The 20,572-nt window shown below is 45.0% G+C and overlaps 1 protein-coding gene across 1 annotated transcript in view; it reads left to right on the plus strand.

The window, feature by feature from the left end:
* PAPPA (pappalysin 1) overlaps positions 1 to 20,572 on the plus strand; it is a 220,807-nt gene that overhangs the window by 193,393 nt on the left and 6,842 nt on the right. Inside the window, exons 17-19 of the mRNA XM_019540642.1 lie at positions 2,480 to 2,651; positions 7,354 to 7,501; positions 11,320 to 11,426. Coding sequence (XP_019396187.1) covers positions 2,480 to 2,651; positions 7,354 to 7,501; positions 11,320 to 11,426 — 427 coding nt within the window. The remainder of the gene's footprint in view (positions 1 to 2,479; positions 2,652 to 7,353; positions 7,502 to 11,319; positions 11,427 to 20,572) is intronic.

Consider the following 20,572-nt stretch of genomic DNA (forward strand, 5'->3'; position numbering starts at 1 on the left):
AGGCACTTCAGGGTGCCACAGCACTCCGGCTGAGAATCAGTGTTTAAATCTTATCAGTTTCTCTAGCCAGTGGCACACAAGGGAGTAAAAAGACTAGAATCGGGTCTTGCTGCCTTTGATTCCCCAGCCCAAAATGTCCAGGTGCCCATTTACAGCTGGCTCGGTTGAAAGCAGTCTTTGGCACTGGTCCAGGCTTGGATTCACATCTCTGTTGCCCAAGCAAGAACCTTAACTGCTCTGTCACTGTGCTCTTGGATTGCTTGAAAAGCCAAAAATTATTGTAGAGCAGTGGTGCCCAGCCTTGTGGCCTCCTGAGCCAGGTAATGGTGCAAGGTCAGTCTGTGGGTCATATTTTTCTTGAGATTGGTCCATGGGTGCAACCCCATGTGCCCAGATCCAGCAACACATGTATAACTCGATCTCACATGCACAAATCCAGCCACAAACTGGAATGATCTAGCATGCAGTGCATGTTATGCAGCCTGGGGGGCTCCCCATGGGTCAAGAAATTTGGCAGCAGAAGAGCATCAATTTTAATGCTGTTACTGCATCCTTACCTCCAAATTTCCAGACCCATGAGGAACCCTTTTGGGCTGGATGGCATGGCTTCTCAGGCTAATATGTCCCACTGGCCAGGAGTTGAGCACCCCTATTGTAGAGCATCCCAGACTTGTAGACATACTTGATGCATGCTGACAGTTGTTGTGAACAGCAACGAATTATAGAAGGCCCCATGAGGGAAAAGAATTATAGCGCTATCCTATGATTAAGAGATTCAAGATGAGATCACATGGGGTGTAGACGGTGCTATTTATACATGGAAAAAACAATGTTTTCAAGCATCTACTCAGATTCTGAATCCTGTTCAGACCTCCTTGTATTAAGTATTGCTGACCTGGCAGGTGAACATGCTTTGTTCACATAAAGGTTTGGAGAAAGCCTGTTTTTTACACAAACCTTCATATTCATATCTGAACAAAAGTATCCATACTCCAAAAAGATTACTAATTATTTAGTATTCATAATTTATGCTTCACCTTTCAGCAATAGTTATCTACCTATTTAAAAAAAAAAACAACAAAACACAAAAAACTTCAGTTGTCCAGTGAGCGAGCAGAAACAATGTCATATGGTTTAGATGGTTAAAACACATTGGGCACCTATACACCTGCTCTGGGGTAGGGGTGAGCATTTGAATTAGCATAGCTCTCGGGAACTTTTTTAATTATAACACCCGCAGTGTCTCATGTATTCAGCACCCTGCATTTCAAAATGGCAGCAAGGACAGATGTGCCCCACTGCCATTTTGAAATACAGGATACTGAATACACGAGATGCTGCAGCACGCTGGGTTATTTTCGTTATAATGCTCCACCAGGCTTGATTAATTGAGTCTGCTCAACACGTTCTAATTCGAATGCACTGGAGCACGTGTAACAATGCCCCAGGTGACTAGTGAGTACCAAATAGTGACTCCAAAAAGCAAATGGTTGCTGGCAATTCACATCCACATAAACTATTTATCAAACAGTTAAAACCAGTGACTAAATTGGCAAATTAGAATGTTCCTTGACCAACAGAAAAGTTGATTAAATAAACTGGATAATGTGTCTGCAGTAAATCATAAAATCAGAGTCATAGAAAAAGTAGGGCTGGTAGAGACCTCAGGGTCCTTTCAATAATACAGTGCCCTGCTCAAGGCAAGGTTGTCCCTGTCCAAAAACATCCCATAATTGAGACGGATCTAGTTATAGAAATGTATTCAGTGGTATAGAGTTGTAGAAGGACTACTAAAGATACAGGATTACAGAAGTGCAGAGGAAAACCCACCAATTCATGTAGAGATTGAAACTAGGCTGAGGATGGGCTAAGGTTTGCAAAGAATCCCATAGGAATGAAAGGAAACCTCCTCTTAGCAAAGAGTAATGCAAGTTTTCCATACCATAAATCTCCCCAAAAGAGTGGGTAACAAGAGTGAGTTGCATGGAAATTTAGAGGCTTTAGATACCTGATCCCTGTTAAACGTCAGTGGGATTTTGACACCTAAATCCCTTGGGCTCTTTGAAAATCTTAGCTGACACTTCTAAACCAGTTTTTGCTACTTTAGAAACACCCCTTTGATATGCAACCTGGGGAGTCCCCTTTGAAACTCTGTGGGAAAGGGTTGCTGCCATCATACATTTCTGACTCTCTGCCACCCACTTCAAACTAACCACAGCCCACAAGCTCGGGAAGCAGTGTTCTTGGGAGATGTGTCAAAGGCAGAAGAGGGGTTTGGGCTAACAGACTGAATGTTGGCTTTGCAAATAATAATTATTTTCACTCTTGGACCTCATGACGCAAATTCACAACTTGTTCCCCGATCCTTAAAAGCCTAAGCACATCCTTCTCTAGCAGCCTGTTAAAAAAGCTGAGATATTGTAGAACTGTAGCTGACTTAGCTGTTCAGTAAATATGCTGGTTTGTTTCTGCCTGGAAGGAGGGCCTTTAAGATCCAGTGCACGCAAGATGGCACCTGGGTGGCTGGAGCATGTGTGCCCGTGACCTGTGAGCCTCCACCTTCCAAGTTTCATGGACTTTACCAGTGCACCAATGGCTTCCAGTTCAACAGCGAGTGCCGGATCAAGTGTGAAGATGATGACAATCAATCAGTGAGTCTCTTTATTTCTTTTTTGTCCAAATAACCGAAGACACCAGGCACTGGTTTCTGGTTAATCTTTAGCATAAGGCCCTGCTCTTTCAGTGACTGAACCTTTGTGGGGCCACTCTGGGAACTAGTTAAAGGCCACAACTACCAGGTTCTTTTGCAGGGCATGAGGATATTTAATATCGTGTCAGTTATGTAAAATACAGACTGTTGCGCTTCAGTGTGAATGGCCACTCCATTTCTCCTATAAGACCTCTAAATGGTTGGCTGAAGGTTATGTGAGAGTCTCTGTCCTCCTTTTATGTGGGCAAATGGACAATCAGTGTCACTCAATACTCCTTTTTCTGAGAGGTATTGTTTCAGTCATTTTCTGACAGGTGAACCATGCAGTGATTTGAGTAACATTTTAGCCAATTTGAGCCTTTCATGAATGTATTTGAAATACTTACCAGGCCTGAAGCTGCTGTGTGTGTGTGTGTGTGTGTGTGTGTGTGTGTGACAGAGTAGGCATAAAAAAGGTCAAAGAGATAACTTAATGCACGTGGAAATATAATTTTATTACAATGGTAATTGTACCCATTGAGTGCTAACACTATGCACCTAGATGCTTTCCAGACAAAAAGAGGGCCTGAAGGCCTTATAATCTAGATAGATATTAGTTAATACCTCATCTAGTATTTTACTGCTGCAGGAGGGAGCTGGGAAGCAGTTACTAAGAATGAATGAGCAGCGACTCTTATCACCTGTGTTGCTCATTACAAGACCTTTAGTTCAACCTCAGGCTTTCTTTCCCCTGTTCTGGATAGGCATATACTTCATATAGTAGTTTATATGGATTTTGGCAGTTAAATCCATGCATACAATTCACTGAACTGTTTGGGTTTCTTTGGCCAAAGACCTGTCATTAAACAATCAGGGCCAAATCCTTCCATGGAGCTATGCTGATCTGCTCCAGAAATTAAAGCTCAGTTTGAAATGTTAGAGTTTTTTCTAAGCAAAAGGTAATTTGCTTTTGAAAGGTAAACAACTTCTCCGCAAAGTGCCTCTGCTTAAAAAAAAAAAAAGCTGGTAAGAGAAGGTGGGGGGATTTGGATGCTCCTGCTATTGTCCTTAGTGCAAAAAGCAGAGAGCATGCTGCCAAAATAGTCTTAATATAATTGCAGTTTCTGAGGGCATGTTGAGAAAGAACTGATACTTACTCCAAAAGATAGGAAGAGAGGTAGGTATGCAAGAGGTAGGAAGAGAGAGGAGTTGGGTTTTACATATTTAAACTGGCAGTAGAGAATATTTCTTTCCATCCTTACTTCTCATACGTTTGACCTGCCTTCTTGGTGAGAAGGACACTGGACCATGAAGCACAGCAGATCTTCGGTTTGAGGTCTGCTGGAAGTGTGCCGAGAAAGCTGGCTGGGGTTATCCAGCTTGTGTGAGATTAAAAGTCCTGCTTGGCATTATGAGGCCAATGAAATTCAGTGAGGGTCAGCTGTGCTACATAGTGAAGGACTGGGAGGTGGAGGAAGGAAGGAAGGAAGGAGTGGTGCTACAAAGTCAATGTACTGCTATGAGTCCTGTGAGATGAAATAGGAGCATGGTGGTGGCACAGCAGGACTTGTATGGTGCTGTGAGGTCAGGTAGAGTTATGTGGCCTGTGCGATAGAAGGGGAGACATAGTGGTGACACGGGGCCTGTAAGTCATGATGAGACTAGTGCAAGTGCAGCAACAGTCATGCATGGCAATGAGCCCTGGAGGATGCTATATGTTTTGTGCATTTTTGAGAGGTCAATGAAGTGTAAAAAGAAGCAGGCCAAGAACTAAGGGTTAGCTGAGATACAGAGACCGCATGTGGTAAAGTGAGAAGCATCTTGGTACACTTTGGCATGACACTATTCATTTTAAAGAGAGATTGTGGTGAACAGTCAGCCCAGAAAGCAGCTCTGGCGAAGAGGCAAGCCGCAGCTTAGGAAAAAAAGGGACTTCCAGAGAAAGGTGTCTCCAAATACCACAGAAAACACATTATAAAAAGGAGAGAACCCCTCCCCCAGACTAACCCACCCAAGAGGTGTTAATTATTTAAGGATTAAAACTCTCTAAGACACTCTCAGAAATATGAGGTGATAATGCACACTGCATCCAAGAGAGGAGCACAGCAGGGATTTCCACAAGAGATTATGCGGGGTGGGGAACGATGGACAGGACATTATTATAAGAGTGGACATCCAGAGATCTCAGAGAACTTCAGACAATAATAACACAAGCAAAGCCAGCTACGTGAATCAAGTTACAGGCCCCTTAAAAGTTACTTTCAATGTGCATATTTTTTCAAATTATGGCAATATGCCATGCATGCTAAATCCCCAATACCCATGCAACTTTTGATTATCATCTTCTTCCCACCTGGTTATAGAAAAAGGAATAATAAGATGTGGTTCTTTTCTGCTCAAAAATCTGGGTGCATTGGGAGAGTTGACATTGTCAAGAAGCCATTTACAGCTCTCTGATTCTGAGAGACAGCACCAAGCCTCATGGCACTTAGATTTCTGCTGAGCACTGCTGATTTGGGAACCTTAATGGATTCCATGCCAGTGAGAGCTTAGAATAATGCAGGTGTCCTTCCCTGACCTCCGCTGGATGCCACCACGGGTTGGGAAATGTAGGGGTAAAGTGAAGTTCAGTAAAATTACCAGAGTCTGGGAGTGAGTGGGTGGTTTCTCTGCAGGAATTTTCCATCTGAGTTGGGCAAAGGGGTATTAACCATTTGAGAATCTGGCCAGAAGCATTTTATACTCACAGTGTTTGGAAGTAGTCAGATAAGTTGAACCCCAAGGTGCAATGACTATTTAAGCAGGTATGCATACATGTATGCTTTGAAGCTCTTCCTTTTCTGGGTCCTTTGTCTAGAAAATCAGATCCAAACTAATGCCTCTAGGCCTGGTAAAAATTGTACTGCAAGCATCAGATAAGAATCCCTGTATTAGATCAGACCAAAGTCCCACCTGCTCCAGGACCCTGCCTTTGGCTGCAGTCAGGAGTAGATGTTTCTTTTGCTACCTCAGGGAATGGACTTATGCCCCCAGAAGATGAAGTGAACCTAATAACCTGAAGCATTTGGTTGAGTGTCAGGGATCAGCTTCATACATGCACCTTACAGCTTGAGGTTGCAAGGTCATATGAAAGAGAGAAGTAAGAGTTTGCAAGAAAACTATTACAGTGCCTGCAGACTAGGCTGACACCTCTAGGAAATGTTATACAGTAGCATAGGAACCAAGTCTGGGATTGTCAGGAGAGTGGACAAAATTACCCAGTGGGTCTTTTTCCTCATCTCATTTTTATTATTCATTCACAGATCAAATTAGGGAAATGAGGAGGGGAGAGGATGTTCCCCACTTAAATCCCTTTCTTTCTATATCGCCACAAGAACTTCCTCTTGCTCTTTGGAAGCGTGCCCCCTCACTTGGAGGCTTCTGGTTTCATAACACCCAAGCAACAGCAAGCAAAGCAAGGAGGTAAAGTTGTGGTACCTCACCTGACAGTCTTCAATTAGTTTGAGCTTTTATGCTGTTCCCATGGCTACCTGTGAGCCAGTGATGGCTGTAGCCAATCCAAATTCAAATGGTGCCATCATCATCAGGCAGAGAAATAAATGAACTAAAGATCCAACCCAGCAGGCTACAGAGAAGACCAGCTGTATCACCCTTGAACATTGTGTTTTTAGGTCTCATCGAGCCCCTTCTCAGGCACATAGATCCCACAAGAGTTCTCACAGCGACTGTCTGGTTCGGTCCCTTTGTGACGAGTACATGGACTCCATGAACTCCTGTTGCATAGCAAGCTGGGAGCCAAGTGCACGCTATGCCAAGTGCAAAACACGCCGGCATCCACTGAAAGCTAGAAACCCCAGGCCCAAGAAGTACCCTCCTTTTGAGTGTCTCTTGCTTCCCCCCCTAAGAGCTAGGTTTGTTGATCCCACAGACAGCTCGTGCAGGACTCCCTGGGAGCCGCATGCATAGCTTGGCAAAAGGAAGCCTTGTGCACCACTTGGTTGTTTCTAAAGGGCATGAGATTTCCCCTTGGACATTGTCTTTCCTCCTTCAGTATCTAACTAAGGATCTTTGTGTGAGAAATGTCATTTCTATTCCATCCCCCTCCTTCACCCTCCACGCTGGATGATTTCTTTCTCTACACCTCTTTCTATTTCTCTGCATCGGGCTCTGTCTTTGCTTTCGGTCAGGATGGCAAAGCTCTAAAGATTGCCCTCAGCCTAAACTACGCCTCCCCAGTGCAGTGTCCGGCTTTTTTTTTTCCTTCAGCTGGGCCCTGGGGATCTCTCTCTCCTTCCAAAGGAGGATGACGTAAGTAGGTTAGGAAATGGGAAGAGGAAGAAAGGCTGCTTGCTCTCCTCTCACACATCTCAGAATCAGCAAACAGGGAAAATTGGGTGAATGTCCCTTTGTACTGGTTGCGGGGGGGGCTGTTTTGAGATACAGACCTTGCAAATAGCTTTTAAAAGTCATCATATTACATAGGAAACTCTTAAAGTGTGTGTGTACGTGTAAGTACAGCATGTCTTTTCTTTGTCCTTTGTCGTACTCTCTAGGCTGAAAGCCCAAATTCTAGGCTTACCCAGCGTCAAGAGAACTTCAGCTTCCACTTTTATCCTGGTTATTGTATTATTTTGCTGACTACATTTTATTTTTCTCGTGTTCAGGGCCGTGGCAACAACGTGATTCACTGCCGGAAGGATGGCACCTGGAGCGGCTCCTTTCACCTCTGCAGGGAGATGCAGGGCCAGTGCTCTCTTCCTACTCAGCTCAACAGTAATCTTAAGCTGAAGTGTGCTAATGGCTATGGAATAGGTATATGAACTAATGCCATGGCCGCAGCTGTTCTGCTTGCCATTGGGGAACTGGGGAGGGAGGGAAAGAGGGAGGAAGGAGGCAAAGTCCTTGAGGTCACCTTTTCTTACGGACCAATTTGTCTGAGTGAGAAGCAGCTAATTAGAGGATTTTCAGGGAATTATTTTCAGGGAACGTGAGGCTTTCAGATGCCAGATACCAGCTAACATATGCTGGCTTCCTCTGCAGCATCCCCACTTCTACCATGTCCCTTGTTGTCCTTTTACTTTAATGGACAGTGCCAGGGATCAAACTGCAAAGGCAGCAAATCCAATCTGATGTTTTAAATGAAGAAAACATGCCAGTGTTGTGTGTTTTCTCTTGCAGTTACACGCATACTGAGAGACTGAAAAGTATGCTTGCAGGAGTACAGGCCTGTAGCCATATACATACACATGTACATGCATATGCTCCCCGACACATATGCCTTTCCACTCACACATGCATAGATATTCCTGTGCAAATGTAAATTCATTCACATGGCTCTGTTTATTCTCAAACAAACAAGAACCACTGCTGTCACTTCTACAGGCACAAACATACATACTTGCTCATATTATTAATTGTTACAACTTCCAGCAATCTATAGGCTTGCCTATCATCTTAAAGATGCAAAAGGAGGCAAAGTATATGTCCCGTGGAATTTGTCATCTTCACTAAGCATAACACATATGTGTGTAGAGAGAACAGACAGGTGAGAGGCAGAAGGGGATAGATCATGTGATTTATCTGTATCTGTTTGTGCAAGCACCTGCATTTACACACACAGGTAATTGCATTGTATCTTGTAAGTTCTTTATTTTGAATGCATTCTCATTATGCATTTATTTGTTTAAAAGATGCTGGAAGGTATTGAAGCAAAGCTGTAGGATAATGATCAGGGGTTAGCAATAATTTAAAGGAAAATGAACTGTCTGTTTAGTGGGACCATATTTTCACAGTTTCATAGCACAACGGGGTACCAATTTTGGTTGTACTCATAGGATCTACTGAAATATAACAACAATGATAATGTGAGAGCACAGCAAACATAAGGGGGTATGGAAAAGACCTGAGTTCAGTCAAGGAGAAGGAAACAAAGGGTGTATCTTCAATAGTATCTTTCGGGTAATCTCCTACCCGTGCACTGGCAGCAGTGCAGCTCTGCTGGAGTGGAGGTGCTAGCAGCTCTTAGGTGTTTGACTGTCATGTCATCTAATCCTGCTCAGTGCAGATCCAGATGATATGACTGTACAACACTTATCCTCTGTCTACCTCCATGCCCTGACTCCATTGCTACCACCAGTATGACTGTACACGTGGCACAGCAACTGTGGAAAATATTAAGAGAGTGGGTCTTGTAGACTGGGTTGCAGAAGGGGTGGGTATGGAAGCAGGGATGAGTGAGGACAGAGGTGTAAGTATGGCCAGATCAGCTGAGGGTAAATAGTCCGGACTAGATGCACAGGGACAGAAAACCAGTGGTTGATTCCAGGAAGGGCAGGATTCTGCCAGACCTCCTCCATGAAAGGAGATGACACTGGGTTAAGCAGCATGCTCAGAAAGACAAGCACAAATGCCAGTAGAGTCTTTGAGAGACCTTCATAGGGTCCTTCTTCTCCGTCCTTCTTCTCCTTTCCATGGAGCCTAATTACTCAATAAGCGACTGATTTGTTTTGGACTGCTTTTCCTAGTGGTCAGCATTGCTGCGTCACATGGGAGTCCCCAGCTCTCCATGCCAAGTTGCACCTTTCTTCCCTGAGGTCTCCACATTGCAGCATTTGAATGTGAGCAATAGTACACACAGCCTTAGAAAGACACTCTGGGCCCCTTCCACCCCAGCCCATCCCTGGAGCTCCCCCCACTCCTCTGCTGCTGCACGTTTGAACTCAGAGAAAGTGTTCCCTCTTGCGCAGAGCCCTCATTATATTGCAGCCATTGTAAGGTACCAGGAACCAGCTTAAGTTCCATCCCAGGGGAGAAGAACACGACCTGGATGAGATCACTGCTCTGTAATGATGCCAATTACAGATCATATATCAAAACAATTCAGACCCGCTCCTTTTCCTAAGTGTAAATAGCAGAGTGGAGTCAGAAAGAGAGTGAGCAGTGAGCGGCCAGCAGCGATTCTTAATTTGACAAGGCATGGTGCCCTTGAGATGACGTGACCTTTGGTTACCTAACAGGACCTGCCATTTTTTTCAGAAAAGAAATACTGATCTCCTGTTCCAAGGGGAAGCTCTAGACGCTGGAAATGAGGAGGGTTTTCAGCCACTGTTTGTGCATTGATGGGTGCCACTTTCCTGACCCCTTCATCTCACTGTGTTTTTCCAGACATTTGTTAATTTAGCTGCAGTAGCTTTGCTCAGAAGTAAGGTCTATGGTTCCCAACCCTGAGCAGGGTGGAGACTGGCACATAGTGAGAAGTGAGGTAGCTCAATCACAAGACCCCTGGAATAGCTTGAATCTTGGACCATCAACATCATAGAACGGACCTCCGCAACTTGAGCTAAAGCAGTCTCTCCATTAAGGCTTAGCAGTTGCTGTAGGCTGTTATACTCGCCAGATGGAAGCACAACCCATACTTTTGGTTAACACCACCTCTCAGGATCATATCCAGATTTTGGAAGCCTTCTCAGTGTCCCTCAGAAAAGGACTTTCTTCTTTGCCTCACTTTTAATGGGTCTTGTGTTAACAAGCAGTATTCAGTCAAGTCCATTGGGCAGCTACTGCCCATGCAAAGGAAGTAAAACAAAGCCCGACTTCTTAGTGAGCTTCCCACAATTAACCAAACTGGCTTCGGTGTTATTCCAACTGGCTCTTATGCATGACAGAAAGCATGAAGGTGGAAGCAGTTGGGGAAAAAGTAGTATTCAGCCAGGGTCAGTGTGACCCCTCAGGCTCTACTGACACCTAATTTGCCCGTTCAGACAGTGGTAAATTTTGAGCCAAAGGTATAGCCGTCCAAACTAAGCCACAGATTAATTCCCCTGCTCACACTGATTGGAGCTCGGAAATCCTAATGACATGTTTGCAGCAGCTGCGCCATTTAAGAGTGATTTTCCAGAGGGAAAATGGTAATGGTCCAACACACTAGGGTTTATGGTTGAGTCAGTATAGGGCTCTGGGATATTACTGCAGAGTACCGCAGGATGGTTTAATAAGGAAAGGACAGGAATCCCACAGGATATGACAGTTAATCAGAGAAAATGCAAGTCTACATGTGAACAAAGCAGTCATTACCTCTCTGCTTACTTCTTGTCAAACATGAGGCTTAGGTAACAGCCAGCCTGCAATATCAATGCAAGGGACATCATTGAAGGATCTTTTAATCTGGGAAGATGAGGCCATTGGCATTTTGTGCATGTCATAACTGAGATGAGTTTGTTGGCCTCTGCTTAATCGCTTCACATCTCCAGAAAGACCTTGTGGAGTAGATCAGCATTAAGAAATGCTTTCCATCGTTATCTTTCAGGAAATGAATGCACCCCTCATTGGTCCCTGGATTAGTAGCCACAGTGATAGCTAATTACCTTAATTCATTGGTCACATTAAGAAACAACTCCTATGTCCCTTTAGTCGCCGAGATTAGCACTTGCGCAATGGGGTCATTATCTTATGACCATATAAATCCCAGGAGGCTGTGATATTCGTCGGGTCTAAAGGGCTCCATTATAGCAGACTGTAGCAATCTCTTTGCAGGTGAGATAGTTGGGTGTTATTCAGATAATTGAAATTATGGTGGTAAAATAATGCACTGCTGGCTTTTTTTTTTGTCCTCCTCTGCATGTTCTGTGAAGGAGCTGAGTGTACCACCTCATGCCTGGATCACAATGAACCCATCCTGCTGCGTGCAAATGAGACCTTGCAAGACATCCAGCACTGGATGAATCCTCAACGAGTGAAGGTCAGTGGGTGTTGATATTATGCTCCTCTCAGCCCACAGACTTCAATGTGCCCACAGCGTGGGCAAACGCACACTTCTGAAGTGGGGAATCAAGGAACAGCATTGTCCAAAGAGTAGCCTTCTTATGATCCCTGTGATTAAAGAGCTTACAGCCTTCTGTCAGGGCTATCAATAGGGGCTCCAGTGCTAAGTCTCCTTTACTGTGGCCTTCTTATGTTGCTTTAGGGATGCAAAGAAGTGGCACCTTCCTGTTCCAGGGTTCCTCTGTATTATCATTTATCTCTGAGGTTTCTCAGTGCAACATCAGACATACACTTCCACCTCTTGTGAAAGGAATCAAGGAAGGTCCCTCAGTCCCACACAGCCCCTAAAAGTCCTGATTAGTGGACTCTTCATTTTTACATGTCTCTGCAGGAGAAATCAAAACAGAACAAGAGAAAGGCTATGGGGTTGGCTTTCTATTCTATTGTTTATGCATTGCATGGTGGGAGTGTGTCTTTGTTCCCTGGATTGCTGCCTGATGACAAAAGAATCCCATGTTTCATCTCTCAAATTGAGGTATTGATTCTCCTATCCCTACTCATGGCAGATGTAGACTTGGATCAGTGAATTTCAGAGGTCACCATACATTCCTACTATATACTACAGACCCATAGATTCATACTTACAGAAAATGTGCATACACTGCAAACACTCACAATGCATACACACGCTCTTACGTACCCCTAAATGTTCACAGGTGGGCATTAATAAGAATACTCAGGCACGTATCTGAAGATGCATATACACAACTACATATTCGCAGTCATTCATAAAATACCCATGCAAATTGGTGTTCATGTGCCCATGTACCATACTGTTTTGGAAAGGCATACACAAATTCAGCTCTCAGATGTACAGGCACACACATCCATACGAAGTCAGCCTTGTGTTACCGTCATAAAAGCACACTCCTGCCTAGAAATGCATACAAAAAGGCCTTTATATATACATGCAAACATATATACTTTCTTGCACATTGTTGTGGAAGTATAGATACAATTCTGGATGTGTTCACATGCATATCTGGTGCAACTTGACTGTGAAACGCTTTGGAAAATATGGCCCTTTTTGGTGCTTCCATTGAAACTGGCACTACCACCTTTGTTTTGGAAACCTGCCCTCAGTTGTAAGTGCTGAACTCCTGAAAATCTGGTGTCTCTGGCAAATATGAACCCACATTTTGCACACTTAGGGCTAGATTTCTTTCCCTAAGAAAAGAACCAAGCAGCTAACATGTGCCCAATGAACTGAACACTTTTGACAACCCATTGACTTCTTTAGTTGCCTAAATGTGTGGTGAGCTTGACTGTGCATGCTAAGCCCTTCTGAATATCCTAGCTGTGCTGTAACACTGGCATAAGGAGGAACAGAAAAATTCCTAGGAGGGGGCTGGGAAGTAAGTATCTAGAGGATGTTACAATCAAACAGCGTCTCTCTCTGAGCACCTCAGACACTGTGATTATATTACTGGCCAAGCTTAGGTTTTACTGGTGTGGAGCATAAAAAACCCCTTATCTCTGTATTAGGGGCAATTTCTCACTGCTTCTTTCCTGCGCTCTGGACTTTAAAGTGGTTTTGTAATTCATGGTGAAATAAAACTACAGCTTCCCTCCCATTCTTTGCTGTGCTGCCCTCATTTATTGATGCTGGTACTCAGAGGGAGCTGTAACGAGTTTTATACCTGTGGGTCTCTGGAGGGCTCATTAGGCAGCAGGGAAAAATATGGTAGGAAAGGGGGAGAAGGAGGGGAGTGAGGTATAGAGGAGAATTGATAGCTTCCAGGAACACAGTGGTTAAGTATGAGTTCATTTTGTCCCTACATCGATGATCTTGCAAGGGCTTTAGATTGTGAACATCTGGGGTCTCGACCCCCAAATGCTTTGTTTATATATAGCCGATTAAAAGGTGGGGGTCTTAGCTTCTACAACTGTGTTAGAAGGTGAAGTCAGGCACTATGGGTGCAAAACAACTGTTATACCACTCCGGAGCATGAATAAACCTACCTCTTTTGCAAGTGCTGAGATGGAGCATTTATTCGGTGCAGGTTCTACTTCGAGCAACTAGGAAACATCTTTTCATCTTGTCGATAGTGTCAGTGTCCGTATCATCCCTTAAGGCAGTGGCCAAGCCACGGTACAAGTGCCACAAGTGTCATGGACAGCCCCTGTGTGTGGCAGATGGCGGGACTTGGAGGGGACAGGCAGCATAGCAGCAGATAGGGCAAGAAGCAGAAAGCAGAGCAGGAGATCAGGCAAGAAACACAGGACAGGGCACAAAAAGTGGAGGAGAAGCTCACGCAGGTGGCACAGAATAAGGAGCAGAAAGCAGTTTGGGCAGAGGAAGAGGATAAGAGTGGCACTTGGGGAAGGTGCAGGGCTACGACAAAAAGGTTGGCCCCCACTGCCTTGGTGGGGTATGGTGCTAAGGCTCTGATGGGGTTAACTTGGATGAGTGAGAAATCCTAGTGCTAGCCATTGGAGCCAATCTATGGACAACACTTCGAGATTTCCAGTCAGTTCCAAAATCTGGAGGGAAAAAACTCATGTTAACCCCTCCAATCCCCATCTGCTGTTGATGATATAGTCTGTGCTGGAGCACTCAGGGAGACATAGAAGGGATGGAGAAGCCAGAAGTGTCTAAGCAACAAATCCCACCTGCAAGCTGGTTACATTGATGTTAATGTGCCAGGCCAAATTCTGCCCTTAGTGAGTCTGCCACCCCACAGATCCCGAAGTTGTTGCCCAAAAGCAGTATCTGGGCTTTAGCATTTACAAGAGTAGCTTTTGCCTAAGATTTCTGAGCACTCTCCCAACGTAAGGGCCTGTTGTTATGCCTTACTGTTAAATGCTAATAATGTACAGCATTGTAAGGGCACAGATAGAGGCAGCCCCATCCAGGAGTTTGCCTTGTAAAAGGCAGATACACATAAGACTTTGGGAGAGCAAAAAAAAAGGTTCTTCTGTGCCTTTTAAATAACATCTGTATTGGAAATGTGTGTTGGGAAGGGTCAGCTTTCCTGTGGGAATTGCTCAGAGTTGAGCTTTGCAAATAATGTGACTGTTTGGTTCACTGGAAGTTCTTCTATGTCTCAAATTTGTTCACCTCTGGCAAGACTTTTAGCAATTTTTGGAGAAACTGAAGGGTTAAAACGTATATATTTTTCAAATGAACATCACTTGTTATTTAACCTAGAACAAAATATTCCATTTCATCTTCAAAGATATATATTTACTTGTATTTCAGACGGAATCACACTTAGAAATTCAGTATCGTTTCAAATAAAAAAAAAAATCTAAATGTTTAATTCAGAAAATGTTTCAGCAAAACATTTTCAAGTCTGTTGCATATTTTAGTTCACCAAATTCTGCTTTTTTTGGAGTGGGAAAAACTTTGAGCTGAAACGTTTTGCCACAATTCAAGTTTGGAGAGATGGGGACTGTGCAGTATGAGGCCATGCAAAATGCCAGCCTCGCTGCTGGAGGAGTATGTTGCTGTATGGCAAGTGCCAGAGGGTCTGGAAGGTGCACCCAGTACTGCCAGAAATCTGGTAAGAGAGTGCTCAAAGGCATTATGGCATGCTCTGTATATCTTTGGATATCATAGCAAAGCAGGTAGTATGAAACTCCCCCACACCCCAAACTCAGGCAATCTAAGATGCAGGATTTTGACCCTCCTGTACTAATCCAGAAAAGTCTCCTGCTGAGTTGGGGGTTCCCTCTCCCTTCCCTGAGCAATTATGGATGTCATTAAGCTCGAAACCTCTTGCTAATCATCGTATTTTACTTAATGCTGTTGGATCAGTGCTGGTTTGGACTGGATGGGGGCACATAAGCCCCAATAATTTATCCTTTCTAAGCTCTAACCACTGTATGAGGAGGAGAACTTTAGACAGGATCTCCTGGGGGCACCTAACCCAACTCCTAGTTTCTCAGTGCATTGAGAACACTATTTTGGTACCAGACTGGGGTGAGGATCTAGGTCCTCTGGGTTTTGCCTAACATGGGAAAAATGGCACTTTTATTTATTTGCTTGTCTGCCTCTTACTTCTTATGGGACCCTACCTCAGTTCCCTCTCCCTTCAGAAAAGATGGGTAGGCAGCCACCAAATTACAGATGGGACCGAATGGTGGCATTTATGGGGTGGGGGCAAGACCAAAGTAAACATACAAAACTATGCAAAAAGGCCTGAATCCAAGGGCAGCTGGGTTATAGGAACAGATAAAAGAGGGGCCCATCAGGGAGTCGTATGTCACTGGACTTTGTGTCAGTGCCTGGGAACGAATGGAGAACACTTGCTCTCATATAACCAGAGGCCAGATGGGATTCTCTTCTTGCTTAGTTCAGGGAGTATTAAATGTGATCTTCCCCTTCCCTTTTTATGATGCCTTTTGTTGACCTTGTAAAATGTCTTCCATGTCTGCTCTAAACTAGTTGCATCTTAGTCAGATAAACAAGGTTGGCATTATTTCAGTAGGCCTGTGCAATGCCCCGGGCACCTGTGTATTTATTAGAACCACAGCAGTTATTACCAGAGCCCAGTAAACCAAATCCTCATGAATTTCCATGCAAGCAGACTTCTCGCCCAACCCTTTCCCACCAGGTCATTCCTTTGCACCCTGCCATGGAAAGCCATAGGAAACAAAGGCTTTTTTACTATGAATTTGGGTTTTAGCAAATCAGCAAGGCAAGCCAAGTCTACAGTTGAGGGTCTGTCTTTGGGACTATCCTGCCTCTGTGCCTCCGAATACCAGCAGTATTAGGTGGTAGTTCAAGCAGTTCCAATGCACTCAGCTGCCAGGATATCTCCCTGGGAGAGAGCTGGTCACCAAAGTAGCTGACACTGAACTGGCATAAGGGTCCAAGTCTGTAAAGCAGCGACCCCCACCCAGGAGGCACCTGCCTACAGGCACCTGGCTCGGGCTGCCCCGGAGGGCATTGCAGCCGCAGAGGGAAGCACCGGGCCCTCGCGCAGCTCAAGCAGGCCAGCAGGCTTTGAGGGGGGAGGTGGAAAAAAAACCAAACGGGCTCTCTGCTTTTCTTGGGCAGAGCCTGCCTTCCTGGGCTGCTGTGGGGCTTCCTGTGAAGTCCCTGAGCTGCATGGAGCCCAATGCTTCACTCCACAGCTGTAGGGGTAGCAAACTAAAACTCCTTGGAGGCGTTTTAGTTTGCTGTGCCCCAAGTCATTTAAGGTGCATTACGCTGCCGAATTTCCTACAGTGGCTGGAATTAATGAGCAATACACCACCAAGGCGTGCAAACACTGACACCACTGAAGCGGTGCAAAAGCATTTAGCCCACTTTAAAGTGTCGTGCATACATGCCCCTCATTTCGTCTACACACGGCCTAATACAATAACTAGTATCTGGCAATGAATTCATGTCAGTGAAGATCACAGAACCCAGGTGAGCTGTGCTATATGCAAGATGTACCCTTGAACAAGCTACTGCACCAACTCGTTTCTGGATGTACCTGGCCTTGTGTATGTGTGAGAAGGACTGGAGACCAAAACACGTACAAACTGCCATTGCTTCTGGCCAGGATCTAAATGCATGCCAGCTGGGAGACACAGACCCTCTCTGCTTGCTCATCCCCACACCTTGGCCCCTTTGAACCCTCCCTTCCTGACAGGGAAGAAGGAGTGGTGTAGGTAGGCTCATGATCTCACTTCCCAAAATTAACAAGCAACTTGAGCTCCCTGCCTGAGATTCTCACTGAATGTGGATCCTCTAAATCCTTCTCCACTTACAGCCCAAGAGCCATGGTTTCATCCTCATCAATTATAATACAGGAATAACTGGGGCAAAGGCACCCCATAGGGCTCCAAAATATGGGTGCAGTTCTCGCCACAGAGGACGAGAAGAAATTGTATAAAGCACTTAAGCATTAGTTCTCAAGTGGGATTTAATTGAGAGCATTCATTTTGTGCTGTCCCTTACTCTAGGGGAAATTTTATCCCTTGGGTATGTCCTGAGGGGTCAGACAAAGCTGAACAACTTCTTGCTTTTAGCACCGATGAGCTCAGCAGAAGTGACCAATAAATTCTTTACAAGAGACTGACCTGACTTGGTAACATCCTTTCTTAAGCATCTTCTCCGAAGATGCAACTTCCAAGTCCCCTTTTACTTTATTTAAAGGCTGACCCCTTAAACAGCCCATTTTTATCTGCTGTTTTGAGTAGTGTTTTAGGATTAGTCCTCACTATTGTGGAAGTTCACCCAATAAAACACTGCATGGTAATGTGCATTGACTTGGGGGGTTTAAATGGTGCTCACTTTTTTTATGCATACTCCTTTCTTGCCAAGTTTAGGCAAGCATAGTTTAACAGCACCCTTTGCGGCGTTGAGGGCTAGAGGTGGAGTTCTTTTTCCGTGGCTCATCATCATTTTCCCAGGAGTGTTTTACGGAAGCCATCAACTCTTTTATGTGTTTTAATTTTCCCCTTGTGTTGCCTTGCAGCTAAGACTGTTTATGATGAGATAGTCTTTCACCTCTAAGCCATGGGTTTGTATCTAGCCTGGGCTGTAGGATCTATTGAGGAGGGCCTGTGCATGCAGTTGGGTGTCCTTGAGACAGTTCTGCCTTGTATTAATCTGCAGTCTTGTGGGCAGTTTGAACAGAGGCAAAGGACTGGATGGGTTACAGAAAGGCCTCTCCACCTCAAGAGCTGAGCGTGTCAATAGGGGATGGCAATCATGGAGTTTGTCCTGCTGCTGCAAATGTTTGCCTGGTTCTGTAGATAAACAGTATTCTGCCTTTTCCAGCCTGTCACCCTGGCTCCATTCCTCACCGTTAAACTCTTATACACAAAGTTAGCAAGATATTAGCGCCACTCTCAAAGGGCACCATGTCTCTTTGGATATCCACTTACGCGACTGACTCTGGGCTTGGGGAAGGGGAAGGTCTATGTTTTTTGCCAGTTCTTCTGCAGTTTAAACCCTGGTTGAAAAGCAGCCGGAGTCTTGTCTTTAATCTCCTCTCTCCCACCCTGCGGGCTGGACTTATTTAATTTGAAACCTAAAAATGTTGCCTCCATTTTTTTCAGCCCCAGTGCAGTAAATAGAAGGAGGGGAAACACCTAACACTTGTGGCAGGCAGCAACCTTGGCCTTGAAATTTCCAGATGTCTGTCAAGAACTCATTGGGAGCACACTTGACCCTGCATGGGCTCTGCACCCTGCAATCTCCTTCCCTGAGGGGATAAGCAACATTGTCCTCCCCGCTTCCCCTGCCAGCTTCCCCCAGCCTCTTCCCCTCTCACACAGACGGGTCCTATTGCAAGGCAGGTGGAGCAGGCTGGGCTTGACTAATAGTGGAAAATCCGCGAGCATTGGAAAGATAAACAGTCCAGTGCAGATAGTATAAAAGTCCTTTTTCTCACACACGTCAGGTAAGCTTTAAATGACAGAAACTGTAAAAACATGCTGAGGTTCTCTGGCAAATGGATTAAATTAGACATCAAATAAACAGGGGAAGGGATGTCTCGTGCATCAGGTCCTCCCAAATGTTAATCCCCTTCTTTCCTAAACTTCTATCTCACCCCCTGCCCCAGCTGTTTGCCGAATGTCTCTTGACATGCTTTGTAAACGGGCCGTTTCATCACTGCTATTCTCTTAATCATATTGTTGTCTCCTGGATAATGGAGAATGGTCCTCTGAAATGGGTGCTGCAGTTGGTGGATAAGCAAGGAGGATGGGGAGCCAGAGGTGACCCAAGGAGCTCAGTCCTTTCTGTCCACTGGCTCTTAGGGGTGTCATATAGGGGTGTATAATGATTACACTCTACAGCTGATGTAGCTCTGCCAGCAAAAAGGTCTATGTGCAAGCCATTCTGCTGGTAGGAGGAGACTTCTGCCAGTTCAGCTTCTGCCGTTCATGGACCTGGTGCAAGCTAGTCTGGGCACCAGAAGCAGTTCGGCCACAGTAGCTCTTCACTGCTTGATTAATTTACCCTGCTTGCCAGGGAACACCGAGGCCTTCTTACCTGACTCCTCCCCCAGTGGAGCCAAGGGCAAGGACTGGATTCAGAGTAATGGTGTAGATGTGAAAAAACTGTATGTCCCGTTACAGGCAGTCCTAGCAGATACCTTAATATGGTCAATCGGCCAGTGCACAGCTCTATATTCCTGCAAGTAGACAGCGGCCGGCACCTGAGCTAGGATATTCAGAGTTAGCTGGGTTTTTATTACACTATGCCTCATACAGCTAAGTAGATCTACTTTATGCTATTGTAAGGAAAACAGGATGATCCCCAACTGGCCTGAGCATGAAAAAGCACCATTCCTCCCAGTGCAAACTGTGACTACTCTGAATCTAAAAATAAGAGTGCCTTTATACTGGAATAGGGATAGTCAAACTGTTCCAGTCTAGAACAGGCTGGCCATCCGACCTGTTCACAAGTGCCACAGAGAGCTTCTCTGTGCAGCACGCAGAAGATCGGGGAGGGTGCAAGGAGCAGCAGTAGATCAGGCAGGGGGAAGGGGATCAGAGTAGCACTCAGGAGAGCCTGGGGCTAAACTTGTAGCACACCTGCCAAAAAAGTTGGTCCCCACTGTGCTGGAATGAGACTTGTTCTTATGAGATTTCCAGCTCCCTTCTGCAGACCCTGAAATATCAGAATTTTGCCCACGACTAGTCAGTCATTCCCAGGTTTCCATTATGGAAAAGTCAGCAGATGTTTAATAAGGATAAAATCCATAATATTCTGTTGAAATTGTTCTAAAACCTATCAAATGAAATAGCCTTTGTATGGGTCATTTGAGTGGTTATGATGGGGATATGATCATTGGACAGTGCAAAAGATTTGTATGGAGGTTTCCCTTTTCTGCAAAGTTCTAAAAGACATTTTGTTCTCCCAGACGACTTGCTGCGTGCCACTGCCAGCTCTCACCCCAGCAACCCCATCCTGCTTCCTGGGCAGTCACTGAAACCGGGAGCCTTGTAGCAGTGAGGAAACCTTCTGAAGGCATTCCTAAATGTTTCCCCCACTTCCCTCTGCCAGATTATGGACAATGCCTTTGCTTCTGCTTGCCACATTCCCCCACCGCAAGTGAAATATTGAACATGACACTTGGGGAGAACCTTAAATATTATTTTAATCTCAAACGT

The sequence above is a fragment of the Crocodylus porosus genome, unplaced genomic scaffold, assembly GCF_001723895.1.
Source record: "Crocodylus porosus isolate Cpor-Errol unplaced genomic scaffold, CroPor_comp1, whole genome shotgun sequence".
Taxonomy (NCBI): domain Eukaryota; kingdom Metazoa; phylum Chordata; order Crocodylia; family Crocodylidae; genus Crocodylus; species Crocodylus porosus.